The sequence below is a fragment of the Abramis brama genome, assembly GCF_963993115.1.
Source record: "Abramis brama genome assembly, chromosome: 25".
Classification (NCBI taxonomy): domain Eukaryota; kingdom Metazoa; phylum Chordata; class Actinopteri; order Cypriniformes; family Leuciscidae; genus Abramis; species Abramis brama.
Window position 1 is genome coordinate 3574258 of NC_139987.1, and position 27595 is coordinate 3601852.

At 39.7% G+C, this 27595-nt stretch overlaps 1 protein-coding gene across 1 annotated transcript in view; it reads left to right on the forward strand.

Moving 5' to 3' along the window:
- epha5 (EPH receptor A5) overlaps nt 1–26519 on the forward strand; it is a 94080-nt gene extending 67561 nt beyond the window's left edge. Inside the window, exons 9-17 of the mRNA XM_084104579.1 lie at nt 691–758; nt 3255–3380; nt 3803–3988; nt 4562–4623; nt 5921–6130; nt 8170–8319; nt 19889–20082; nt 22872–23027; nt 23428–26519. Of these exons, the coding sequence (XP_083960705.1) occupies nt 691–758; nt 3255–3380; nt 3803–3988; nt 4562–4623; nt 5921–6130; nt 8170–8319; nt 19889–20082; nt 22872–23027; nt 23428–23533 (1258 nt within the window). The 3' untranslated portion in view covers nt 23534–26519. The remainder of the gene's footprint in view (nt 1–690; nt 759–3254; nt 3381–3802; nt 3989–4561; nt 4624–5920; nt 6131–8169; nt 8320–19888; nt 20083–22871; nt 23028–23427) is intronic.
- Nucleotides 26520–27595: the final 1076 nt, after the last annotated feature.

The window sequence follows — 27595 nt, forward strand, 5'->3', positions numbered from 1 at the left end:
TTCTTTTGGCAGCATGCAGTATATATTATATAGTATGAATCTATGTATTGCAGAAAACTCCCATACTGTGGAAGACTGTAAAAAATACTGTAGTATCCAATTTGGAACGTACCCTAGAATCATTATTAATCATATTTTTTTTTATAATAATTAAAACTGTCATTAAATTGGTAATCATAATTACATGATTTGTACATTTTTAATGCAGTTATATATATATATATATATATATATATATATATATATATAACAAATATGAATAGAAGATAATATACAGTGATAACGTACAAATAGTTTTTACCCTATTGTCTGTATCTCAGTTCAGAAGTGGATAATGCCTTGTTTATTCTAGTTGGTTGTGGCTGGATGTTCACACACACACACACACACACACACACACACACACACAAACACTGACTGCTGGCAGATAAAACAGTGATGCATTGGGTTCACTTAAGACTGCTGTCATATTGCATGCGTGCATGTTTGGATAGTCCTCTCTAGAGTATTCTTGTGCTGAAAGCAGATAAAGCCATTGCCAGCCATTATCCACTCTGTTTACTACCCCTCCTTTATTAGGCGATTCAATTAGTGGCATTGCATCTAAAAATGAGGGAAAATGAGTGGAGGGGGTTGTTTTTTTTTAGAGAAATGCTGTATAAAGAATAACGCAGGTCTTGTTTTTCACAGACGTTGTGGCTACAGCAAAGCCAAGCAGGATCCAGATGAGGAGAAGATGCACTTTCACAACGGTCACAGTAAGTGTAACAGAAAGGGACAGACAGACACATTTGGGTTCACCTAGAGTTCAGTGGGCGAGTCTCATCCTCTCATAAGCTCCAGTCGTGAGGGCAAACATGACGTCAAGGCATTCGGCATGAGTGAGTTTTGTTTTAACAGCACTTTTGAAGCCCTCAGGTTGTTTGTATTGCTATTATATTATGTATTTGTATCAAATCAAGGGATTTTCTCTCTGAGGGAATTTTTAGATATATATATATATATTTTTGTTTCGTTGTAATAATAAAAAATAATAGTATTATTGTTTTGTTGTTAGTAATAAATATATTACTATTAATTACAAAGTTGTTAACAACTATTAAAATGTTTGGTACTACTGCTACTAATAATAATGATAATAATTATAAGCATAAAAAAGAACATTATTATTGTTATGTTGTTAGCAATAAATATATTATTATTAATTACAACGCTATTAACAACCATAACAATTTGTGCTACTACTACTACTACTACTACTACTACTACTACTAATAATAATAATAATAATAATAATAATAATAATAATAATAATAATAGTTTTGTTAATAAAAATACATTATTATCATTAATATAAATTATTATTGTTAATCATATTAGCATTATTAATATATAAAAATTACAACAAAATACACAAATACAGCATCATCGACAACAACAACAATACTATCAATAAAAACCCTAATCATAATTAAAATGAAAACAAAATAATAGTATTATTGTTTTTGTTTTTAACAATAAGTTATTAACACCTACAACATTTTTTTCTAATAATAATAGTTTTGTTAATATTAAATTATTATCATCATTAATATTATTATTTTTGTTAATATTATTAGTATTATATAAAAAATTACAACAACAACAATACAAATTAAAGCTGCAAGCAGCGATGAAAAGGGCCCTCGCACCCCTGCCACCGCCACCCGGCGCCTTTAGTAAAGGCCTTAAGATTACACTCACCAAATTTGAAGAGGATCAGATCAAAACTGTAGGAGGAGTTCGTTAAAGTACAACATCAGGATATTACGAAAAATGCACAAAATCTAGGAGGAAGTTCAAAATAGCTGACTTCCTGTTGTGTTTAGGGCTATGCTCCAAGAGACTTTTTTGTAGGTATTGGGTCATTACATGTATGTACCAAATTTAATACCTGTACGTGAAACCTAGAGCCGGGGCAAAATGTGGGGGCAATAATTTACCGAATTTGCCCCCCCCCCCCCCCAATTTTGAAAACCATATCACACGTAAATTTTCACCACTTCTGAAGCGTGTGCAAAGTTTCATGAGTTTTCGAGCATGTTAAGGCCCTCTAAAAAGCGATTCACTTTGGAGAAGAAGAATGGTTTGAATGTGCTGGGGACAGAGACGCATTCGGAAGTGCATTTTCAGAAGTCCTAGGTACAATGATGCATTCATTTTTTTTTTCTCTTTCGCGCAGGTCATGTTTTGAAAGACGATGTCCTGTAGCTTACCAATGTAAATAAATAAAAATGTTTAATAAAAAAGCATTGCTAACACAATGCTAAATCATAAATCAGATGTATGTACAATAACATTACGATGTCCAGCAATCGATTTAAATAGTACATTGGGTTTAATTTGTCATTTAATGAGGTCTAATATATGTTGTTAGTGGTGAGAATTTTCACGTGAATAAATAAATAGATCCGACAATTATTTGTGTGTATTTAAGTGGTCCAGTGGCAGAACTTTTGCCAAGCGTGTCAGAGGTTCTGGGTTCTAATCCACACTCGTATAGGTTTTTATTTTTCTCATCAAAACCGATTATGTTTATATCAGGCAGGGACACGTTTGTGTGCAGTTTGTTTTGTAATTTCACCGGAACGAATAGAGAGCAGTATCCGTGCCACTGATCGCAGCGGCAACGAGCACTTTGATCACTTTATTTCAAAAACAACACATTTCAGCGCTAGATCGCCTCTTATTTAACAAATGAACTAAATGAATGCTCTGCTAGTTAACTGGAGATGTTTTATTTATTTGTATTGGTACATTCATGCCACGAGATGTTTCAAAAGTGGTGGGGACAATATCGACCTTAGCAAAAAGTGGTGGGGACATGTCCCACCCGTCCCACCCGCAAATTACGCCTATGGTTTATTATCATTTCAGTTACTTGGACACCCATCTGTAATCTGAAAACCTCATCGTCCCATGAGGCTACAACCACACTAAACATGTACCCAATGATACAGTGGCACATATAAGTGTGGCATATTTTGGCTTATTCTTATTATGTAGTCCTAGAGCAATCCATCAATATGTTGTGCTTTGCGCAGCAGGGAAGAACAAACACGGTCTCCAGAGATGAAACCTCAAACAACATCTCCCCATCGTTCCTGCATGCGTCTTCTTCCGTGATATCACATAAGCCAAGAGCTGTGAAGTGCCAGGAATCAACATTTCATCCTCTTTTTCTCTGTTTCTTGTCCTCTCTCGCTTCATCACAGTCAAATTCCCAGCGGTCCGCACATACATCGATCCCCACACCTACGAAGATCCCAACCAGGCTGTCCACGAGTTCGCCAAGGAGATTGATGTCTCCTGTATCACCATCGAGAGGGTTATTGGAGCTGGTGAGTGAGTTATGTGCAAGTCCTACAAACAAAACAAAATTCAAATTAGGTTACATGTGAAATACTCACCGCCTAAAAGAAAAATCTGAGATGGTTTGGAGCCCCAAATTCAAATTTGGTTTTCGAAACTCATCTTTACGACTGACTGTTCATAGCATTTTGTGTGTGATGAAATCGAATTCAGATCTTTTCCCAGTAAAAATCCTTGAAACAAGAGGCTTGGGCTAAACATTTTGTATAAAATCTTGCTCTGGAAGTGTCACACTGCCCGACTTTATTCGTTCAGAAGGAAGCAAGTTCATACCTCAGTAGTTTTGCACTTTGTCGCTTCACGAGGGAAATCTGCCCGAGCACAATGAGGCGTTTCATTGTCTGGCTCTCTCGTGCGGCGGTTCATTGATGGCTCTGCCTTCCGGTTGCAGGAGAGTTCGGAGAGGTGTGCAGTGGTTTGCTTCGGCAGCCAGGGAAGAGAGAGATCTCAGTGGCCATTAAAACTCTGAAAGCCGGTTACACCGAGAAGCAGAGGCGGGACTTCCTGGGAGAGGCCAGCATCATGGGCCAGTTCGACCATCCCAACATCATACACCTGAAGGGGGTGGTCACCAAGAGTGAGTCTTTTGAATATGATTATTGCTGAAAATTACTGCATGTTATCTTTATTTCAGTATTATGATCGATTCAAAGTTGGAAACATTATTTTGCTTAAGATTAGCTCAGTACTTTCACAGTATGAATAACTATTATTCATTACATCTAGTGGTGCCAATAGCAAATTATATTGCCAAGGGTGAAGACCCCTCTTGTAATCGTCAGTGTTATTGTTATTATTATTATTATTATTACGCCATGGAAGTCTATGGCAGCACATAGAACCATATGGTAAAAAGTTGTGAAATTTGGCACGCAAATAGAGGATAGTCTGAACACTAACCACAGCAAATTTGTAGTCTTTATCTCAAACGTTCTAGCACAAAACAACAGCATAAAGTTGCACTCGTGTTTATGCTAATACCTTTTTAACCCTATAAGGGCTAGAAACTTCCACAGCCTTACTGTGTAACAAGTGCTGAAAACCTGGTTTATATCTTTTTTTTTTTGGTTTGTTTTTTGGTTATAACTTAATGTGTCACACAATAATAACATAGACATTCCCTGAAATGAGTGTTATTCATTTCCACAAGGTAAACCAGTGATGATAATAACAGAATATATGGAGAATGGATCCCTTGACACCTTTTTGAAGGTACAGTTTCTGCTTTTTGGAAGTACAGTAAATAAAGACACTACTATGACATTCGTCAACAAACATCATTCTATGAAATTTATGGAAATGTCATGAAAAACTTGCACTTAAAATGCCAGTGATGTGTAATTACACAGAGACAGTATATTATTTTAGGTCACACTTTATTTGGTAACACTTAATTTTTACAGTGTCCTTGTTACATATGTTACATGTACTTACCATAGTAATAGTAAATTATGCGTAATTGCAACTAACCCTCAACCTAATCCTAATCTAACCCTATAGTAAGTACATGTAGTTGCTTAGTATTATTCAGTACTTAAATATAAACCTTAAATACCTTAAAATAAAGTGGGTTACACTTTATTTTAAGGTGTCATTGTTACAGTGTAATTATATATTTAAGTACTAAGTAATATTAAGCAAATACATGTACTTACTATAGGGTTAGGGTAGGATTAGGATTAGGTTGAGGGTTAGTTGCATGTAATTATGCCTAATTTACTCTTATTACTATGGTAAGTACATATAACATATGTAACAAGGACACTGTAAAAGAAAGTGTTACCGTAAAGTGTAATCCTTTATTTGAATGTGTCCTTGTTACAAATGTAATTACACAAATAGTTACTGAGTAATATTAATTAACACACTATACTATAATTAACTTATTCGCATACTTACTATATGTTTAGAGGTAGGGTTTGGTTTAGTGTTAGTTGCTTAATTATGCATATTACTATATTTACAGTATGAACTGTTAAATGCCTCCCAAGGCCTCTCTTAGAACTTATATTTATTATCCATAATACTGTTAACTGTAAATATGTTCATATATGTAAATATGCCAATTCTATGTCTTAAGGCCAATGCACACCGCACAGACAAACACCAGACAAACACCAACAAACAAGTTAGCCGTTGGATTTAGAATTTGATGAAAATTAACGGTCAGGTTCACACTGCCCCAACAACAGACACCAACAAACGCTGATTGAACATGTTCAGTCGGGTGTAACACACTGATCCGACAAAACCCAACAAACATTTTTATTATTTTGAGTCTTCTTGTTGTATTTATATGTGTGCACTGGAAGCTTCATTTACCAAGGAAAATTCTGTTTGTGTGCAATAGGCAATAATATTCTTTCTGATTCTGATGTAACAGGGACACTTTAAAATAAAGTGCTAGCTTACTTGGAATGGAGTTTGTGCAATTAGCCAATCTTCCTGATTTAATTTGATATATTACACTCTTAATCATACGTATTATGTGTCTTTACTGCTCCAACAGAAGAATGACGGTCAGTTCACTGTCATCCAGTTGGTTGGCATGATGCGAGGCATTGCTTCGGGAATGCGCTACCTCTCTGAGATGGGATATGTGCATCGTGACCTAGCAGCCCGCAACATCCTGGTCAACAGCAACCTGGTGTGTAAGGTGTCCGACTTCGGCTTGTCGAGAGTGCTGGAGGACGACCCAGAGGCGGCCTACACAACCCGTGTACGTGCTTCAGAGCATAAACACCGGCTAACCTACTACACCTTGCATCTATTAGCTACCTCCCAGCAGGCCTTTGTTTTAAAACCCTATTCAAATCCAGTGCCAATATCATCCTACTTTTCCTGAACACCCTCCCTGCTCTCTAATAATGCAGTATTTAAAGTATTAAGCTGGACTTTTACTTCAGATTGCATTAAGGGCATTTTAGATGGTATGTGATCATCTCCTTCACAACCTAGCAACCAGAACTAATAGGCAAGATCCAGAATTTTCTCCATGCAAATTGTTTAGCAGCCCTTTTTGCAGTGATTTGCATAATTATATTAGTGAAGGGTGCTTGAACAATCCAGGATCTGCATTCAGAAAAGTTATGATGAATTTGTAACTTAAAAAATACTTAAAGTGCCGCTATTTTGCTTTTTCGAATATTCAAGTGCTTGTAACAAGTGCTGAGGAAGAGCTCCTCAGATATGGTAATGAGCATTTTGTTTCCGACAGCTGCCATAAGCGGTGAACAAATTGCAACAGACTGGGGCATCTGACCAATCAGAGAAGAGTAGACCAATCATAACACACTGAGCCATCTGACCAATCAGAGCAGAGTAGACCAATCATAACACACTGAGCCATCTGACCAATCAGAGCAGAGTAGACCAATCATAACACACTGAGCCATCTGAACAATCAGAGCAGAGTAGACCAATCACAACAGACTGGGCCATCTGACCAATCAGAGCAGAGTAGACCAATCACAACAGACTGGGTCATCTGACCAATCAAAGCAGAGTAGACCAATCACAACAGACTGGGCCATCTGACCAATCAGAACAGAGTAGACCAATCACAACAGACTGGGTCATCTGACCAATCAGAGCAGAGTAGACCAATCACAACAGACTGGGCCATCTGACCAATCAGCGCAGAGAAGACCAATCACAGCAGACTGGGTCATCTGACCAATCAGAGAAGAGTAAACAAATCACAATAGACTGGGTCATCTGACCAATCAGAGCAGAGAAGACCAATCACAACAGACTGGGTCATCTGACCAATCAGAGCAGAGTAGACCAATCACAACAGACTGGATCATCTGACCAATCAGAGCAGAGTAGACCAATCACAACAGACTGGGCCATCTGACCAATCAGCGCAGAGAAGACCAATCACAACAGACTGGGTCATCTGACCAATCAGAGCAGAGTAGACCAATCACAACAGACTGGGCCATCTGACCAATCAGAGCAGAGTAGACCAATCACAACTGACTGGGCCATCTGACCAATCAGAGCAGAGTAGACCAATCACAACAGACTGGGCCATCTGACCAATCAGAGCAGAGTAGACCAATCACAACTGACTGGGCCATAGGCTGGCAGTAAGGAGTGGTTTAGAGAGACTGAATCTTCTAACAAACCATTTTCAGACTCTTTGAGAAATTAGGTGATGTGCAATGGATATAATAAGAAAATTAAATGTTTTGACCTTTAATGCATCCAAACCTATTGTAGGAGACCATAGCATTATAGCATAAAAGGGACACTTTAATAAAATATATGTTGCTAAAACACATCAAGAAATTTCAATTTTGCCAGAGCAAGAAAAAAATCTATTCTACAGTGAAAATAAATTATTGTTGAGTTCTGAAAAAGGAGCTGCCTTATTCTGAAAGAATGGTGGTGGCTGTCATAATTAGCATATTTTTTTTGTTTTGTTTTTTGTCATCTTTGTTTCTTGTTTTGGTGTGTCAAAGTATCACTGAAGAAAGCATTTCGCGTGTGTGTGGATGTGCGTGAACTGTCGACAAAGTAAATTAAGACATGTCTCCCCAGTGCGCGAGTTGCCTACAGAAATTGAGAGCGCTAACACCAGGACAGTCAATTAGCGATTAGCATGCAACAGCCGTCCACAGACAGAATGCTTCCTGTCAATTTTCACAGGCTGACAGCATTCTTTCCCAGTGATAATCACCCATTAAGATCTTTTGACAAGACGTGTTTATGATCTGAGACGTGGAATTCAGCATGCGGTTTGTTTCACAGGGAGGGAAGATTCCCATCAGGTGGACAGCTCCAGAAGCCATCGCCTACAGGAAATTCACCTCAGCCAGTGACGTGTGGAGCTACGGCATTGTTATGTGGGAAGTGATGTCATACGGCGAGAGACCATACTGGGAGATGAGCAATCAAGACGTAAGTCGGAACGATTCTATTAAATTCTGTTCAAATGTGGTCTTATTGGTGCTACATAAAGTCTTTGTAAGTGAAGATTATACAGTATACATTTATGAAAAGATTCTGTGTAGGGCAGCGTTACAGCCAAAGTGCAGTTTTACCCTGCAGTATTTTAACACTACAACACAATAATTGCTTCCCTTGGCCGTTTTCAGCGCTCACATGCTCTCGGATTTGCCTTAGGGGAAATGAGAGCGATAGAATGCTGATGTCTATAAATGGATCAGGAAGTGAGGGTAAACTCTGAGCTAAACCGACATATCGAACCCCATCAGTGGGCAGAGATCCATGCAGATTTTGGGGTTGGGTTGGGGGTAGATCAACTCTTTCTCCCACTGCGGTACATCTGCCTGCGGTCGAGTCAAAGGTCATGTGAGAAAAGGAACATGCGGGATGCTGGGTAATGGGTGTTTGGGTTGAAAGCCAGGTTTTGGCCACAGAGATTTTATTCTTGGCTTTTCTGCACAGAAAGAGCATCAGATCCCTGTAGACTGAAATCTGCCGGGCGTAATGGAGTTTGGTGTTGGACATTGTGTACAGTAGCTTTTACCAGAAGCTTACAGCATCTATTGTTTCTGTCTCTGGCTGAATACAAACATGATCTCACTGGCACGCATCCCACATTTTTGTTTTAAACATTTGAATAGACACTGAAACATACAGCATATAATAATGTATAGACAGCTTATAAAGCATAGTATTTTTTTTATTATTTTATTTAATTATTATACACTATTATTAATATTTTGAATTAGCATTCATTTTTATATTTTAAGCTTTCATGCTAATTTTAGTAGAGTTTTTTAGTAATTTCAGTTACATTTTTAGTATTTTTTTTTTGTTTAATAATTTATTAATTGCTTTTGTCATTATTATTATTATTATTATTATTTATTTATTTATTTATTTTTTTTTTTTTCAGTTTTGGCTTTAGTTTTAGTGTTTTGTTTATTTATATAGTTAATAATGTTGGTGCTTCAACCTTAACTTATTTCAGTTTATTGCCAAGGCATCATTTCTAATTTTCGTTTAGTTTGTTTTTCACCAATTTTTTTTATTTTATTTTATTTTATTTTATTTCAGCTTTATTCCTATAGAATATTTTTAATAATTTTAGTTTTAGTTAACGATAAAAACCCTGAGTGTAAGTATATTTATTAAGACCAATAAAGCTTGTATTTATTTATTTTATTTATAAATTATTAATTACATGACAAATTCATAAATAAAATGTCTAATTTTCAAAACAAATATTTTGAGATCTTTTTATTTGGTCAGAATCAGAGTCTTGATACTAATTTTATACCACAGTGAAATGCAATGTACCATCGAACACACCAATTCATTTAAAAAGCTAAATATTCATATAAGTATTAACAAATTAAATTATAATAAAAAAAAAAAAACTCCATTAAGTAAATATTGCTGGCAATGGGACGAGTCCAGAGAGGCAAACAGATGTAACTTCGGCCCCGAAGTGGTCCCAGAACAGCTGGACCGCCTGGGGATGGAGTCTCCATTTTCCCTGGGCCATAGGCTGTCGTGAGGCTTCATTGGCGGCACGATTGAGCAGGCCGGAAAATTAAGTGGAATGAAGCGACCTCAGAAGCTTCTGACTCCATAGGAGGAGGTGGCGGGCGAGTTTCGACATGCAAGGGAAGCGTAGCGCAACGGCTGCAATGTTGTCTGTACAGACTAGTACATGCTTGCTGAGCAGCGGCATTTTGCGGCATCTCAAAGCAAGGTGTACTGCTAGCAACTCGAGGCAGTTGATGCCAATGCAGTCGGAGGGCCACCCAGACCCAGTTACTGCATGCCCGTTGTACGTGGCCCCTCAGCCGGTGTTGGTGGACACTTGTTCTAGGGGCGGCTGGCCCGGAGAAACAAAAGGTCTGATCAAGGGCTGAGGGTTTGGCAGCAGGCCAGGGTGATTGCCACACGGATCGTGCTGCTCTGCCACCTCGGGACTCGGCCGTGAAGCCAGTGCTGAAGCGGTCTTCATATGGAGGAAGACGTTCTATTGCAGCTGCGTCTGCCATACACCCCAGGAGCCTCTGAAATGTTTCAGTGGGACCCTTTCTCACTTTTGTATAGCACCGACCGGACACGTTCCTCTTGAGAGACGTGTTGGACCGAGTCCATCGCCATACCGGAAAAAGAGATCCTCAGCCCGTGGGCGAGTTTACTCTTTTCCCATTTGATCCAGAGACCCAGCTTGCTGTGGAGCACTCGTAGGGTAGGACTTTGTACTGACTTCAAACCGTCGAACGCAAAAACACAGGCATAGCCTGCGTTGCGGAAGGATAGAGATCTGAAGTACGCGTCCTTCAGGTCGAACGCTGCAGACCAGTCTTGGGGACGGATCATTCGAAAATGCTTCTCTGCGTTAGCCACTTGAACGGAAGCTTATAAAAGGCCCGATTCAAGAGTCGCAGTTCCAAGATTGGCCGTAACCCACCACCTTTCTTGGGTACAATGAAGGATGGGCTATAGAAGGCTTCTATGAACCTGGAACCAGGGGAACCATAGACGTACCCGGTGTGGGGCAGCGAGGTGGAGGACAGGGACCCGGCTCAGAAGGCCCGGGGGCGGCCTGTCTCACTGTCTCCACAGGTGCGTGAGAAGGCATAATCGGGTCCTCGAACCGCATCCAGTTGCCAGCTGGCGACACAAGTGGGGGCTGAGGGGTGCAAGGCTTTACAGGGTCGCACACCGCCAGTCTGGCCCTCTTGGGACCCAGGAACAGAGGAATTTGCTCTTTCTTTGACAATTCGGGCACCAGAACGGTAACCATCTGAAAAGCTTGTCCCCCCATCCCTGGGTGGCCTGTGTAAGGGACGCTTGGTCTTACGCTTGCCACCTGGTTTGGCAGTGTCTGATACAGGCTGGGCGGCCTGTTTGCGGCTGGCTCCACGCTGAGGCCTGGTTAAAGGCTGCTGCGGAGGCCCAGCGGGAGCGGGAGTGGAAGCGGCAGCAGTGGGATGCCCTCAGCGACGAGCAGGCGGAGGATCTGCACCTGGGTGGCAGAGAACTGTTGGGCGTAAATCTCCACCACGTCGCCGAACAGCCCATCCTGGGAAATGGGGGAGTCCAGGAACTGAACCTTGTCCGCATCCCTCATATCAACCAGGTTGAGCCGGAGATGGTGCTCCTGGACCACTGGGGTGGACATCGCCAGATCAATCGCGCAAACCGCAATGCTCGTTCCCCGGAGGGCAAGGTTGGTTGTGGTGCGGAGCTCACCTATGAGCGCATGGTCTGGGGTACCCTTGTGCATGTCCATGAGTGCCTTGGCCTGGTAGACTTGTAGCAACGCCATGGCATGCAAAGAGGAAGCAGCTTGCCCACAGGCTAGCGCGGCCTGCCCTGAGAAACCAATCATCCAACAAAGACTGTTCGGGACACGGTTGGAGGATTCCACGCAAGCCCGACAGCCTCGGCGGCCCGTTTCAGCATAGCTGACATTTCTGGAACTGGCTCGGGCAACGTTACACTGCCAGAGGAGGATAACGCAGACGAGTCATCATCTCCAGAGGCCAGCTCATCCTCCGATGCTGCAATCAGCATCCTGTCCTCTGCAGGGGCCCTGAATGAAACGGCTGGTCGGTCCATTACAGAGGGACCAGCGCACTCAACGGTGGGCTCCACCGGCTGCGGTGTGATAGAGGAGTGAGGGGCCCACAGGGATTGGTTACCGGGCAGGGAAGCCATCACTATGATTCTCTGATCACCCATCCCACACGGCACCCTAGGGTGGGGCGTGGTAATGGGGACTCCACCTTCGCGGACGAAGGCGCAACACCGCGATAGTCATGTTCTCGCAATGAGAACATGAACTATCCACAAAAGCTGCTTCAGCATGCTTTAATCCCAAAAACGTGATGCAACTAATGTGACCGTCAGAGGGGGACAGGGAATGACCGCATCCAGAAACGCGCGGGTGGAATGACATCTTGAAAAAGACGCAAACGCACCCGTGTTGCTCTTTCAGGAAATGAAAAACTCACCAGTCCCGGCGCACACAGGGGAATGATCGTGGCAACACTTACAAGGATGGTGAAGCCTGTACCAGTGAAGCACTCACTTTCTTCACCCTTAACCGGCCGTCAGACAAACAAACACAAAAAGGAATGCTGTTAAAACGAGCTCAGAAGGCACACTCGCGCTGTAGAATCACCAGCACCGGGAGAGACTTGTGACAAGAGACAAGTAGAGACAAGTGGTGCATGCATCCGGTTCCGTGTTTATACCCGCGCTGCGGGGCGGAGCATGGATGCAAAGCTCGCACACCAATGTGCATTGGCTCGTTTTATCAATGCTAGAAGATGACAGGCTCCCTAAGTGTGATCCCAATCAGTCAACACGTCTACTACGTCGAACGTAACCGACTGAAAGTGACATTTATTTGAAATGGAAATTAAATGATGTTTCATTAACAAAGTTCAGGAGGAGCACGTTCAAATAATCAATCAATCAATCAACTTGTTATCAAACAATTACCATGTCTACCCTATCAGCATGAGAGGAAGCATATATATTCACTCTGTCAACTCACCTAACATTCCTTGACAGTTTTCAGCATCCCTCCACCACCCCGACTCCTCACTCTTGGCTTGTTCTTTCACAGCCAGGAATACTCTGGGTTCGGGCCGGATACCGAGCCCGGAGCCCTCTCCTCGCACAGCACGCCAAATACGCATTTATTCTATCTGACTTATTTGTAAGTGTGAACTCGTGAAATATATTTGGTAAAAATGTGTAATTTCTTTTTTGATTTTTTTTTAAGGTGCACAATAGTGTACGTATCAGTGTCTATCCAAAACAAAATATACACCTAAATGTTAAACACAAAAGTTAATGTTGTAAAAACATAACAAATGAGGACCATTTTTATTACTACAGGCTATTGAGTTTTGTTTGCATATATTAAGCCATTACAGCTTCAGATATTGAAAAGCACATGCCGAGCAGCCGCCTCGCTGTCTTTTGTTATGTAGATGTGCATGTCATATGTCAGCGCATGAGATGACAAGTATATTTGCAGGCAGAGATGAAACGCAAGGCGATGCTTATGTTTTCCCACCATATCCCAGAAGGAGGTGCACACAGCAGTCATGGTTTTATCAAGCACGACTGACCTTTTTTTTCCTCCTTTACAGTTGCCAGTGACGGCTTCATCTGCGCCTCACATCTTGTTCTGCGCTCCATCATTAATCTGTTTCACACACACTCGGGAAGGGAAAGTTATTTGATGTTTTATTTCACAGTTTCTTGAGGGTTCCCCTCAGATCTCGGCTTCCTCTGCTCAGCCAGACACTTGTGTGTTTCTCTCGCTCTGTCTGTCTCGGCTCTCTCTCTCTGTGAGGCTTTTCCGCGAGGGAGCCACTGTTGATGTAGTGTTGCTCTTTGTGATGTGGGAGTGTGGGGGGGATTTTATTTTAGCTTGGAGGAGAGGAGAGCCGCTCTTTGTTGATTCAGATTTCTGGTTTATCTTGCCAGTTTTTTGAATCTCACAAAAAGTTAAACTGATCAAATAGACATATTAAATTCACTCTGTAGCACAACATAGCTGTCTATTCATGTTCATTAATTATATGATATAATATGATCTGTCAAATTACAGTAGGCACTACAAAAACACATGATTAATCTGAAAATTCTGAAGAATCTTCTGATCAAAGTAATATTGAAATGCTATTATTTTAAATAACAGTTCTGTATTTTAATTAGATGAATCGCGATTAATCGTATCCAACATAAAAGTTGGTATCTACATAATATACAGTATGTGTGTGTACTGTGTAATTATTTTGTATAAATACACACATATATATGTATATATTTAAGAAATATTTGCATGTATATATTGTATACAAAATAATTATCCACAGTACACACACACTTTTATTTTGGATTCTATTAATTGTGATTAATCGTTGCTTAGCACTAATTTTAATAATTTCAAATCAATTTAAAACAATCTTCAGTGTCACTTGATCCTTCAGAAATCAATGTAATTTACTGCTCTAATAAGAAACATTTCTTACTATTTACATTGTTAATCATGAAGCTTTTTTTAATTCTTTGAATAAAGTAAAAAAAAAAAAGAAGATTTTTTTTGTAACAATGTAAAAGTCTTTACAGTGACTTTTGATCAATTTAATGTCTTTTTGGTTGGTCTTTTTTAAATATATAATTATGTTGATGTGTGAACTCAAACAAACAAACAATCATGGACATGATTCGAAAAGGTTAAATGGTCCTAAAAAATTAGTCACACTTGTATTGTTCAGGGTCAAAAATGGCCACATTGAAAATTAATGTGAGACGACTTGCATCTAGTGGAAAGGTTTGGTACTGCACACAAACAAACTCTTACTGAAAGCTCATTTTTTGAGATATCAACCTCAAATTTGGAGCACAACTTGTTTAGATTTATAGCTTTGATTGCCTGAAGTTTTTGAGTAAAACTTGATTTGGAAAATCTATATTTCATATTAAACTTTTATTTTTTTAATTAAATTGTATTTTTTTGTGTGTGCAGTTTTCATAACAGTAAATATAAACGTTATAACTTTTTTCAAGTCAACTTTTTTAAAACTTTTTTTCACTTCAGAAATAATCTGCCAAGTGCCATCTTTAAAAAGATACCAAACTTAAGTCTGTGCTCCAAAGCATTTAAGATTTACGACAGTTTAAGTTGGAAATTTCATTTTCAGGTCCATGCTCAAAAAGTGAATAAATGGATTATACCTACTGCATAAATATAATTTAGTACCATCAAATCCCCTAAAAATACAAAATGTTAAATAAAAAAATATTATCTAACTAAAATAAAGAACAATCATTTAAAAAAAATAAATAAATAAATAAAAAATAAAAAATAAATAAAAAAAATAAATATATATATATATATATATATATATATATATATATATATATATATATATATATATATATATATATATATATATATATATATGATAATATAATATTATAATATTATATAATAATATTATATATATACACTCACCTAAAGGATTATTAGGAACACCATACTAATACTGTGTTTGACCCCCTTTCGCCTTCAGAACTGCCTTAATTCTACGTGGCACTGATTCAACAAGGTGCTGAAAGCATTCTTTAGAAATGTTGGCCCATATTGATAGGATAGCCTCTTGCAGTTGATGGAGATTTGTGGGATGCACATCCAGGGCACGAAGCTCCCGTTCCACCACATCCCAAAGATGTTCTATTGGGTTGAGATCTGGTGACTGTGGGGGCCATTTTAGTACAGTGAACTCATTGTCATGTTCAAGAAACCAATTTGAAATGATTCGAGCTTTGTGACATGGTGCATTATCCTGCTGGAAGTAGCCATCAGAGGATGGGTACATGGTGGTCATAAAGGGATGGACATGGTCAGAAACAATGCTCAGGTAGGCCGTGGCATTTAAACAATGCCCAATTGGCACTAAGGGGCCTAAAGTGTGCCAAGAAAACATCCCCTACACCATTACACCACCACCACCAGCCTGCACAGCCTCCACAAGGCATGATGGATCCATGTTCTCATTCTGTTTACGCCAAATTCTGTCTCTACCATCTGAATGTCTCAACAGAAATCGAGACTCATCAGACCAGGCAACATTTTTCCAGTCTTCAACTGTCCAATTTTGGTGAGCTCGTGCAAATTGTAGCCTCTTTTTCCTATTTGTAGTGGAGATGAGTGGTACCCGGTGGGGTCTTCTGCTGTTGTAGCCCATCCGCCTCAAGGTTGTGCGTGTTGTGGCTTCACAAATGCTTTGCTGCATACCTCGGTTGTAACGAGTGGTTATTTCAGTCAAAGTTGCTCTTCTATCAGCTTGAATCAGTCGGCCCATTCTCCTCTGACCTCTAGCATCAACAAGACATTTTCGCCCACAGGACTGCCGCATACTGGATGTTTTTCCCTTTTCACACCATTCTTTGTAAACCCTAGAAATGGTTGTGCGTGAAAATCCCAGTAACTGAGCAGATTGTGAAATACTCAGACCGGCCCGTCTGGCACCAACAACCATGCCACGCTCAAAATTGCTTAAATCACCTTTCTTTCCCATTCTGACATTCATTTTGGAGTTCAGGAGATTGTCTTGACCAGGACCACACCCCTAAATGCATTGAAGCAACTGCCATGTGATTGGTTGATTAGATAATTGCATTAATGAGAAATTGAACAGGTGTTCCTAATAATCCTTTAGGTGAGTGTATATATACAGTGAGGAAAATAAGTATTTGAACACCCTGCTATTTTGCAAGTTCTCCCACTTAGAAATCATGGAGGGGTCTGAAATTGTCATCGTAGGTGCATGTCCACTGTGAGAGACATAATCTAAAAAAAAAAAAATCCAGAAATCACAATGTATGATTTTTTTTAACTATTTATTTGTATGATACAGCTGCAAATAAGTATTTGAACACCTGAGAAAATCAATGTTAATATTTGGTACAGTAGCCTTTGTTTGCAATTACAGAGGTCAAACGTTTCCTGTAGTTTTTCACCAGGTTTGCACACACTGCAGGAGGGATTTTGGCCCACTCCTCCACACAGATCTTCTCTAGATCAGTCAGGTTGCTGGGCTGTCGCTGAGAAACACGGAGTTTGAGCTCCCTCCAAAGATTCTCTATTGGGTTTAGGTCTGGAGACTGGCTAGGCCACGCCAGAACCTTGATATGCTTCTTACAGAGCCACTCCTTGGTTATCCTGGCTGTGTGCTTCGGGTCATTGTCATGTTGGAAGACCCAGCCTCGACCCATCTTCAATGCTCTAACTGAGGGAAGGAGGTTGTTCCCCAAAATCTCGCAATGCATGGCCCCGGTCATCCTCTCCTTAATACAGTGCAGTCGCCCTGTCCCATGTGCAGAAAAACACCCCCAAAGCATGATGCTACCACCCCCATGCTTCACAGTAGGGATGGTGTTCTTGGGATGGTACTCATCATTCTTCTTCCTCCAAACACGTTTAGTGGAATTATGATCAAAAAGTTATATTTTGGTCTCATCTGACCACATGACTTTCTCCCATGACTCCTCTGGATCATCCAAATGGTCATTGGCAAACTTAAGACGGGCCTTGACATGTGCTGGTTTAAGCAGGGGAACCTTCCGTGCCATGCATGATTTCAAACCATGACGTCTTAGTGTATTACCAACAGTAACCTTGGAAACGGTGGTCCCAGCTCTTTTCAGGTCATTGACCAGCTCCTCCCGTGTAGTTCTGGGCTGATTTCTCACCTTTCTTAGGATCATTGAGACCCCACGAGGTGAGATCTTGCATGGAGCCCCAGTCCGAGGGAGATTGACAGTCATGTTTAGCTTCTTCCATTTTCTAATGATTGCTCCAACAGTGGACCTTTTTTCACCAAGCTGCTTGGCAATTTCCCCGTAGCCCTTTCCAGCCTTGTGGAGGTGTACAATTTTGTCTCTAGTGTCTTTGGACAGCTCTTTGGTCTTGGCCATGTTAGTAGTTGGATTCTTACTGATTGTATGGGGTGGACAGGTGTCTTTATGCAGCTAACGACCTCAAACAGGTGCATCTAATTTAGGATAATAAATGGAGTGGAGGTGGACATTTTAAAGGCAGACTAACAGGTCTTTGAGGGTCAGAATTCTAGCTGATAGACAGGTGTTCAAATACTTATTTGCAGCTGTATCATACAAATAAATAGTTAAAAAATCATATATTGTGATTTCTGGATTTTTTTTTTTTTTAGATTATGTCTCTCACAGTGGACATGCACCTACGATGACAATTTCAGACCCCTCCATGATTTCCAAGTGGGAGAACTTGCAAAATAGCAGGGTGTTCAAATACTTATTTTCCTCACTGTATATATATATGTATATATACACTCACCTAAAGGATTATTAGGAACACCTGTTCAATTTCTCATTAATGCAATTATCTAATCAACCAATCACATGGCAGTTGCTTCAATGCATTTAGGGGTGTGGTCCTCGTCAAGACAATCTCCTGAACTCCAAATTGAATGTCAGAATGGGAAAGAAAGGTGATTTAAGCAATTTTGAGCGTGGCATGGTTGTTGGTGCCAGACGGGCCGGTCTGAGTATTTCACAATCTGCTCAGTTACTGGGATTTTCACGCACAACCATTTCTAGGGTTTACAAAGAATGGTGTGAAAAGGGAAAAACATCCAGTATGCGGCAGTCCTGTGGGCGAAAATGCCTTGTTGATGCTAGAGGTCAGAGGAGAATGGGCCGACTGATTCAAGCTGATAGAAGAGCAACTTTGACTGAAATAACCACTCGTTACAACCGAGGTATGCAGCAAAGCATTTGTGAAGCCACAACACGCACAACCTTGAGGCGGATGGGCTACAACAGCAGAAGACCCCACCGGGTACCACTCATCTCCACTACAAATAGGAAAAAGAGGCTACAATTTGCACGAGCTCACCAAAATTGGACAGTTGAAGACTGGAAAAATGTTGCCTGGTCTGATGAGTCTCGATTTCTGTTGAGACATTCAGATGGTAGAGTCAGAATTTGGCGTAAACAGAATGAGAACATGGATCCATCATGCCTTGTTACCACTGTGCAGGCTGGTGGTGGTGGTGTAATGGTGTAGGGGATGTTTTCATGGCACACTTTAGGCCCCTTAGTGCCAATTGGGCATCGTTTAAATGCCACGGCCTACCTGAGCATTGTTTCTGACCATGTCCATCCCTTTATGACCACCATGTACCCATCATCTGATGGCTACTTCCAGCAGGATAATGCACCATGTCACAAAGCTCAAATCATTTCAAATTGGTTTCTTGAACATGACAATGAGTTCACTGTACTAAAATGGCCCCCACAGTCACCAGATCTCAACCCAATAGAGCATCTTTGGGATGTGGTGGAACGGGAGCTTTGTGCCCTGGATGTGCATCCCACAAATCTCCATCAAATGCAAGATGCTATCCTATCAATATGGGCCAACATTTCAAAAAGAATGCTTTCAGCACCTTGTTGAATCAATGCCACGTAGAATTAAGGCAGTTCTGAAGGCGAAAGGGGGTCAAACACAGTATTAGTATGGTGTTCCTAATAATCCTTTAGGTGAGTGTATATATATATATATATATATATATACATATATATATATATATATATATATATATATATATATATATATATATATATATATATATATATATGTATATATATAAAATTATAATTATAATTTTAGCCCAACACGGGAGCAGCAAAAAACCTGACCCTAAACTTTTAAATGTTATATACTGTTACTGTTGTTGCTGCCTATTTAGAACATCCAAATAAGTCACTATAAAGGTGCCAGTTAATGATGCCTAGGAAGCCATCTGCCTCTTTAAACCATATATGGCAAGGTCAAGTGTGTTGACTTTGCCATCTAGCAACAATTCATGAACCAGAACAATCAAGTGTTTGGACACGTAGGACACATCATATATTTATTATGGAACATGATGTAAAGTGGTTGCAATCTTTTCTGTTGTCTCAGGTGATAAAGGCAGTGGAGGAGAACTACAGACTCCCGGGTCCCATGGACTGCCCGACTGCCCTCTATCATCTCATGATGGATTGCTGGCAGAAAGACAGGAACAGCCGGCCAAAATTCGAAGAGATTGTCAGCTTATTGGACAAACTCATCCGCAATCCCAGCAGCCTGAAAGGTCTGGTTAACCCATCTAACAGGTAAACGACCAGCCGTTATTGTTTACTTTGCTCATGATTTTCATTTGTGTAACTGTCCTTTCAATAAACTTTCTTTGTTTTCGTTCTTTATTGTTCCCATCAGAGCATATGCTAATTATGTTGTTATTTACGGCATGTGATTGAGATCACAAATGATGTGACGTCTGTGAAAAATGGATAACCGAGGGTTAACCACCGTGCTACACGCTTGTCACAAGAAATCAAGGTTTAATGACACTTGTGACAAATACGCACTCACATTTCATGATTTAATGTCGCGTTAAACAGAAGTGACAGTGTGCAAATGACTTCCAATTACTGTGATTATACGTATCGAATACATTTGCTGCACGTGGAGTGTTCTTCATTCTTACACGTTGGAATTATCCATTATCAGTAATTGTGTTATGCAGTTACATTCAAGTTTAATATGAAATTGATTTGGAGTCTGGGAATGTTTCTGTAGCTGTTATTGCACTGTAATTTTCTTTCTTTGCCCTGGATGATAATATCAGCAAGTGTGGCCAAGGGATCACTGATTATATTAATATGTATAGTCATAATAAAGTTTAATTTAACTTGCATCGGAAAGCAGGATTATAAGCTTAGTTTCATATAAATATTTGTTCTGAATTTTAAGGCAGGACATTATATAGACAAATGCACTGGTCAATTTTGAGATTTTGGGCTGTTTGGCTTTTCACAACTTTTTTGGGATAAAAAAAAAGCCTTTTTGCTGTGTGCCCCGGTATCGCCATCGTTGATAGGTTTCAGCACCGCCAACACCGTCATTGATAGGTTTCAGCACCGCCAACACCGTCATTGATGGGTTTCAGCACGCCAACACCGTCATTTCATAGGTTTCAGCACGCCAACGCCGTCATTGATAGGTTTCAGCACGCCAACGCCGTCATTTGATAGGTTTCAGCACCTTCAACGCCGTCATTGATAGGTTTCAGCACCGCCAACACCATCATTGATAGGTTTCAGCACACCAACGCTGTCATTTGATAGGTTTCAGCATGCCAACGCCGTCATTTGATAGGTTTCAGCATGCCAATGCCGTCATTTGATAGGTTTTAGCACCGCCAACACCGTCATTGATAGGTTTCAGCACGCCAACGCCGTCATTGATAGGTTTCAGCACGCCAACGCCATCATTTGTTAGGTTTCAGCACCTTCAACGCCGTCATTGATAGGTTTCAGCATGCCAACGCCATCATTTGATAGGTTTCAGCACCTTCAACGCCATCATTGATAGGTTTCAGCACCGCCAGCACTGCCAACACCGTCATTGATAGGTTTCAGCACCGCCAACACCGTCATTGATAGGTTTCAGCACCGCCAACACCGTCATTAATAGGTTTCAGCACGCCAACGCCATCATTTGATAGGTTTCAGCACCTTCAACACTGTCATTAATAGGTTTCAGCACCGCCAACATCGTCGTTGATAGGTTTCAGGCGGCGAAGGATCAGTCGGAACCATTCTAGCAATTTATCTCTCGCCGGGTCCAGCAGGCTGGGCCCTCATCCTCCTGTCCTGCAGCTTAGCTCAAGGAGGGAGGAGTAAAAGGCCAGTGTGGCTGATCGCATTCCCCCTAGCAAAGACTTTGGGCTCGAGCACTGAACCCAGTCCCAGTCTGCCGGGGGTAGACCTGCGGCAGGGTTCCTGGTAGGGTTTCTCATCCAATTTGGTTGTTTCCTTGGGTTCTGCGAATTATAGAGAAAGATTAGAGTCCAGTTCAAGTCTCATCCTCTGTGTTTCAATGGCGTGCTCCCCACTATGGTGAAGCCAGAGCAGATTCCTTTGCTTTCACAGGAGTTTGAAGTCTCTCCTGGACAAAAGGGCCATAGATAATGTTCCCCTCCAAGTAAGAGACTCAGGATTTTACAGCCGGTACTTTTTGGTAACCAAAAAAGACTGAGGGTTGCGTCCCAACCTTGATCTTCGTCTTTTGAACTGTACTCTTCGTATTTACAGTTTCAAGATATTGACGTTAAAACGTATGTCTCAAATCCAATTTGAGGATTTTTTTGTTACGATAGACTTAGACTACGCATATTTTCAAATAGAAATATTGAGTTCCTGAGGTTTGCTTTTTTTTTTTGGCTGAAGCTTACCAGTATCGGGTTCTTCCCTTCGGCCCAGCCTTGTCTCCTCACACCTTCACCAAGTGTAACCTGTAGTGCAGGCATTCTCTCAGTAGGCGTGGGTAATAATGCATAACGCAATGACGCAGCTTTGGTGTTCCCTCAAAAAGGAACTGAACATTGGATACTGAGAATGGGAACGAGACGCCACGTTGCGTTGCCATACTTCAAGTATGCCAGCGTGGCTTCTTCAGACCAGTGAACCTGGCGTCACCTGACTTTGCCCGTTGCCAATAGATTACATGTACTACATGTGATTCAGACACCGGCTTACACTGAAGGCGTTCCCATAGCATCAACGCAATGATGCGGCATCTCGTTTCCATTCTCATTAATGTTTTTTTCATAAATTTCAACAAATTAATTACAATTATTTTAGGCATAACATTTTTTTTTTTTTTTTTTAATTTAAGGATTATGTGAAGAAATTGTTTTTGTGTGGTCTCAGACTTTTGGACCTTATTGTGTATTATAACAATTAGACAAACAATTTTTTTTTAAGCCTGTTAGATGGTACATTATTCTGCTTGTGTCAGCTCAGATCTGTAAAGGTTTTTAGTATCCAGCCTTCACCTAGAACTTTAATGTCAGGTTTATGCATCCATTTGTTCACCACTGTACCTGTCTCTCCCGCAGAGTGTCCAATTTATTAGTGGAGCACGGGAGCCCCGAGGGCTGTGTATTCAGATCGGTGGAGGAATGGTTAGAGGCCATAAAAATGGGTCGATACACCGAGCTTTTCATGGAAAGTGGATACACTTCTCTGGAAGTAGTCACTCAAATGACCTTGGAGTAAGTCATCTGTTGTGGAGGACATTGAGCCTGTTTGCTGTTCATCTACTTTTAAAATTACTGAGAGTGTAACCTCCATTTCATGTTTTGATCTTTGATTTGGATGCACTTTCTAATGGTTAATTGTTACAGCATAGTTTACATGATCTCTTGAGCATCAAATCAGCATAATAGAATGATTTTACTTGTGAGGCGTTTTTTAAGGTCTTTTCTTTCATTTTGTGTATCAAACAAATGTAGTGGCAAAAATAGCTTTAAAAAAAAGACATTTTACTTTCATTATTAGAAGTTCAAATTTTACAAATCACCAGATAAACCTTGATTGATTCCAGCTTTTTTAATCATTATCAATGAACCCTAACGGAAACATATTTTATAGCTGTATGTTGTTCTTTTGCAGAGATCTTAGGAGGGTTGGAGTCACTTTGGCCGGTCATCAGAAAAAGATTCTCAACAGCATTCAGGAGATGCGAGTCCAAATGATGAACGCCACTTTGCCCATCTGAGACCTGCTTTAGAGGAACTTCCAATAGTAGCCTAGCACTTTCTATGGACACTTATTTATTGAGCGGAACTATTTAACGATGAAATCTGATGCTAAAGAAAAAAGAAACGCTGGATAGATGTACAAACGGTGACTGTTTCGTTTGTGCAAAGCCTCCGTCTAAGAGTCGCAGGAGGAACTTGACTGAAATGTTGAGTCGTTGTTTGGAAAAGTGTGGCACATCTCCAGATAGGACAACTGACTTGGGATCAGGTGTCTCTGGGCTGAATGTATAGCGTTTTTCCATGAGCTCATTCAACAATATTATTACCTCCGGAATTCCACAAAAGACCAAGGTCGGCTCGGATGTTTTTCTCACACGAAGTTCACCTGGGGCAAAGTTCAGGCAGTGAGACTGAAGTCATATCACGGGCTGAGGGAACGAATGGCAGTGTTAAACAAAGCAATAGTAGATTTCGAGCTTGATGTTGATTTTACTTTGTTCTAAAATGTTGCTTCCTTGATTCAATAAGAGGACAAAGAAATGGACAGGATCATTTTCCTTTTGCACAAAATATGTGTCATGAAGGGCGGAGGAAATGTATTTGTATTTGAAAATGTGACACGTTTCCAAACCACGTTTATTTAGTTCCACTGATGTTTTGATGTTTTACATGTAAATAGTGTACAGTTGCGTAGATAAAGTGGAGCTCAAATGCATCCATCCATGTTCATGTGGGGTTGATATACTGTACTTTAGTGTGTGGGTGGGCTAACATACTATGTATATTCAGTCCAGTCAATAAATGTTTATATTGCCTCTCAGTGCTTCATTAGATAGAAATTGAAAAGTTGTTTTACCATTGATGTGTGAACTCTACTATATTTTGCTACTCATACTTTTGCCTCGCTCAGTTTTTCACAGCATGGTGAGATTAAAGTCAACATGAACTCAAAACGGACCCGATTTACTTTCTTAATACAGGTTTTTTGTTTTTCATTATTGTTTTCATATATCTGTAGAACCTTTAAAATTAAAAATGTAATAACTTAGGAAATAATTATAGATTAGGATACTATGAATGAAGTACATCACGTTAATGAAGTACACTGGGTTGCGAATATCGTTTCATGTTGACTTTAAGTTGGTTCAATATGTCAGACATTACATTAGCAAAAAACAGTTAAAGTAAAATATATGTGCCGTATCTGAGGCAGGGTGTCGGTTACTGTTGACAATAATCCAGATGTTTGGTTATATGGTTGTCAACGAATGTGACTCTACATTTTATTCAAAATTAAATATTTTTAGTACATTTTGACTTAAATAAGATTTCCCCAATTAATAGGAAAGGGTAAACATTTCCGATAGCACATGAAGGCTGCCTAACTTCTCAAAAAGAGCAGTAAAATAAGTTTCAATTGTCTTTTTATGTACACTGAGGTATAAATTGAAATTATTGTCTGTTAATTGACAACTTGCCACACATGCATTATAGATATGGGTTTAAAAATAAAAGGAAATGTTGAATGTTAGGACTCATATTCAGAAATTACAGGCATTAGGTCATTCCTAACCATATTTTAGGTTCATAATTGTTTATTACAGCACATTATTTTCCTATTAACACTACTGAAAGGCCACAAGATTGTATTAACAAGTGCTCAAGTATGTCACATATTTCCTCAAAACCTCTTATAACTGCTCATAATTATAGTCAGTGTAATATTTCCATTAAAACCTCTCTGGTAGATGTATATATTACTCTTAATTTCTTGAAATTTTATCGTATCACATAAATAATGCTCCTAAATTAGTCAAATGGAAGTGTTCAGTGCAGATCAGATTTAATAATGGTCAAAAATGGACAAAGTTAATGACATATTTTCAGTTAATTTGAATCTACATTGATTTGCACTTATACATCTGCTCTGTTTGTTATATACTGAGTGAATATTATTTGAAGTGTTGCAATGAATGTTACTATATTATACTTGGAAATTGGTATTTTATGCAATGCAGTTTCTCTTGCTCTGAAATTTGCTTGGGTTAACTATGTATCATATTAAGTTAAATATAATTTTAGATTGAATTTATACACGTGTTTTAACCCCATTGTATTTTCAAAATAATGGCAAAAAAAAGTTTTAATGGATTTGAAAAAACTGTTTGACTGTAAGACTGAAAAACATTTTAACCCGACCAACCACACGCCATGCTTTAAAACTGCAAAATGCTTGAGCGTTTTCAGATTTGTGGCTGTTGTTTATTGTAGTGATATTTCTTCATAACCATTGGTCATATCTGTCAGAATGAAAAGCCAGATTCATCATGTTTTCAAGCATGTTTGCCCTATTATCAGGTTGTTTACTTAGAATATGTAAATTTAGATAACTTAGTTGTAGCCATAAACATAGAACAGTTGCCTTTTGTTTGACATTTATGATTGTGGTTACGCAAAATACATCTAATTCACACTTGGAAATGTCAAATGTAGCTGCAATTAAAAAGTTTACTGATTAGCACAAAAAATCGTTCTATAGCCCTGTGAACTTTGGGGTTAAAGGCAAGCACAAGGTTTAACAATTTTGTATAATTACTGTATAACCTCACACTACTATTTGATCTTTTGAACCCACCACCCCAAAAACATGTCTAAAATCACTATACTGACTAAAATAATTTTAGCATAAATCACTGATGTTGAGTGCATCAAATTGTTTCCAAACATTTATTCTAATACAAAATTATCATCATGGTGTTGGTGGGCTGCGCATTACAAATGCATTTTATCAGCAAAATGAATAATATATTGTTTAAATATTTCATCATATTTGGTCCAATAAAGACAGAGGGAAAAGAATGAAAAGCACAGAAAAAAAAAGTAGTTTCTATGTGATAATTGTTTGTCTATTACCTTTTACTGTGTGTTTTGTTGTGTAAATGTCTTTTGTAGTGTAATATATTAAATTTTATATTTTTTGTAATAAACTGGAGAGAAACCCAATATTGCTGAGTTCTCTATGCAATGCAATATCGCAATATTAGCTGATATTCACCAACACCAGGTGATGTGTGGAACTAGGAATATCCCAGTTGAAATGTCACACTTCAGTCAATATGGCAAAAACAGAATAAAAATAACATATTGCCATTTACTTTGAAAACAGCTGACAAAAAGTAAAAATTAAGGTATCATTATATAAACATAGGGCCCTATCTTGCACCCAGCGCAATTGACTTTGTACACCGCATGTATCATTCCTATTTTGCACCCGACACACAGCGGACTTTTCCCTCCACAGACGCACATCAGTAAATTAGGGAATGAACTTGCGCTCCCGGGGGCGGTTCAGCACAAAGAGGAGGTGTGTTTCGGCGCAAACATTCCCTGGTGCTATTTTGCAGTTCCAGAAAACAATTCTGCCACTGACCAGGAAAAACCTAGTCTAAAGTCAGTGGCATGTTATTCATATGCTATTTTAAGGGCGCATGCTTGGCCATAATCAATGTAGCGTGTGCACAACGTGCATACACTTTGCTTATCTCATCTACACACAGACGCAGCAGTTCTCATTTTTAGAAAACCATACATTATTACAAGTAAAAATATTAACACACGAGGGAAATCATTGTTGTGTCCATGAAGATGTGAAAAAATAGGCATAAATCTAGCTTACACATTTACCCAAATTATTATACGCCTGTTTAACCGAAGCTAATTTGGGTGTGTTTCTCCCATCCCCATACAATGTCACTTCTCTGTGTTTTACGGCCCTGACGAGAACGTCGGTCTCCTCTGCTGTGAACCGCTCCTGGCGTGCGCCTGGCAAATCCACCGTTATAATAGCAATCGCCATGGAACAAGCGTGCCTGCTCTTAAAGGGAATGTGAGATGATGCTCTCATTGGTTTATTTCACGTTACACCCAAACCACATGAATAATGAAGCTACTTCAGACCAACCCATTTTAGATTTGTGTCGGGCGCCAGAGTCATTTATCCCGCCGGTATAATAGCAACAGCGCCAAGACCCGCCCACAAAGTTACTTGCGTTTCGCACTTGATACTTGCATTTCAGATC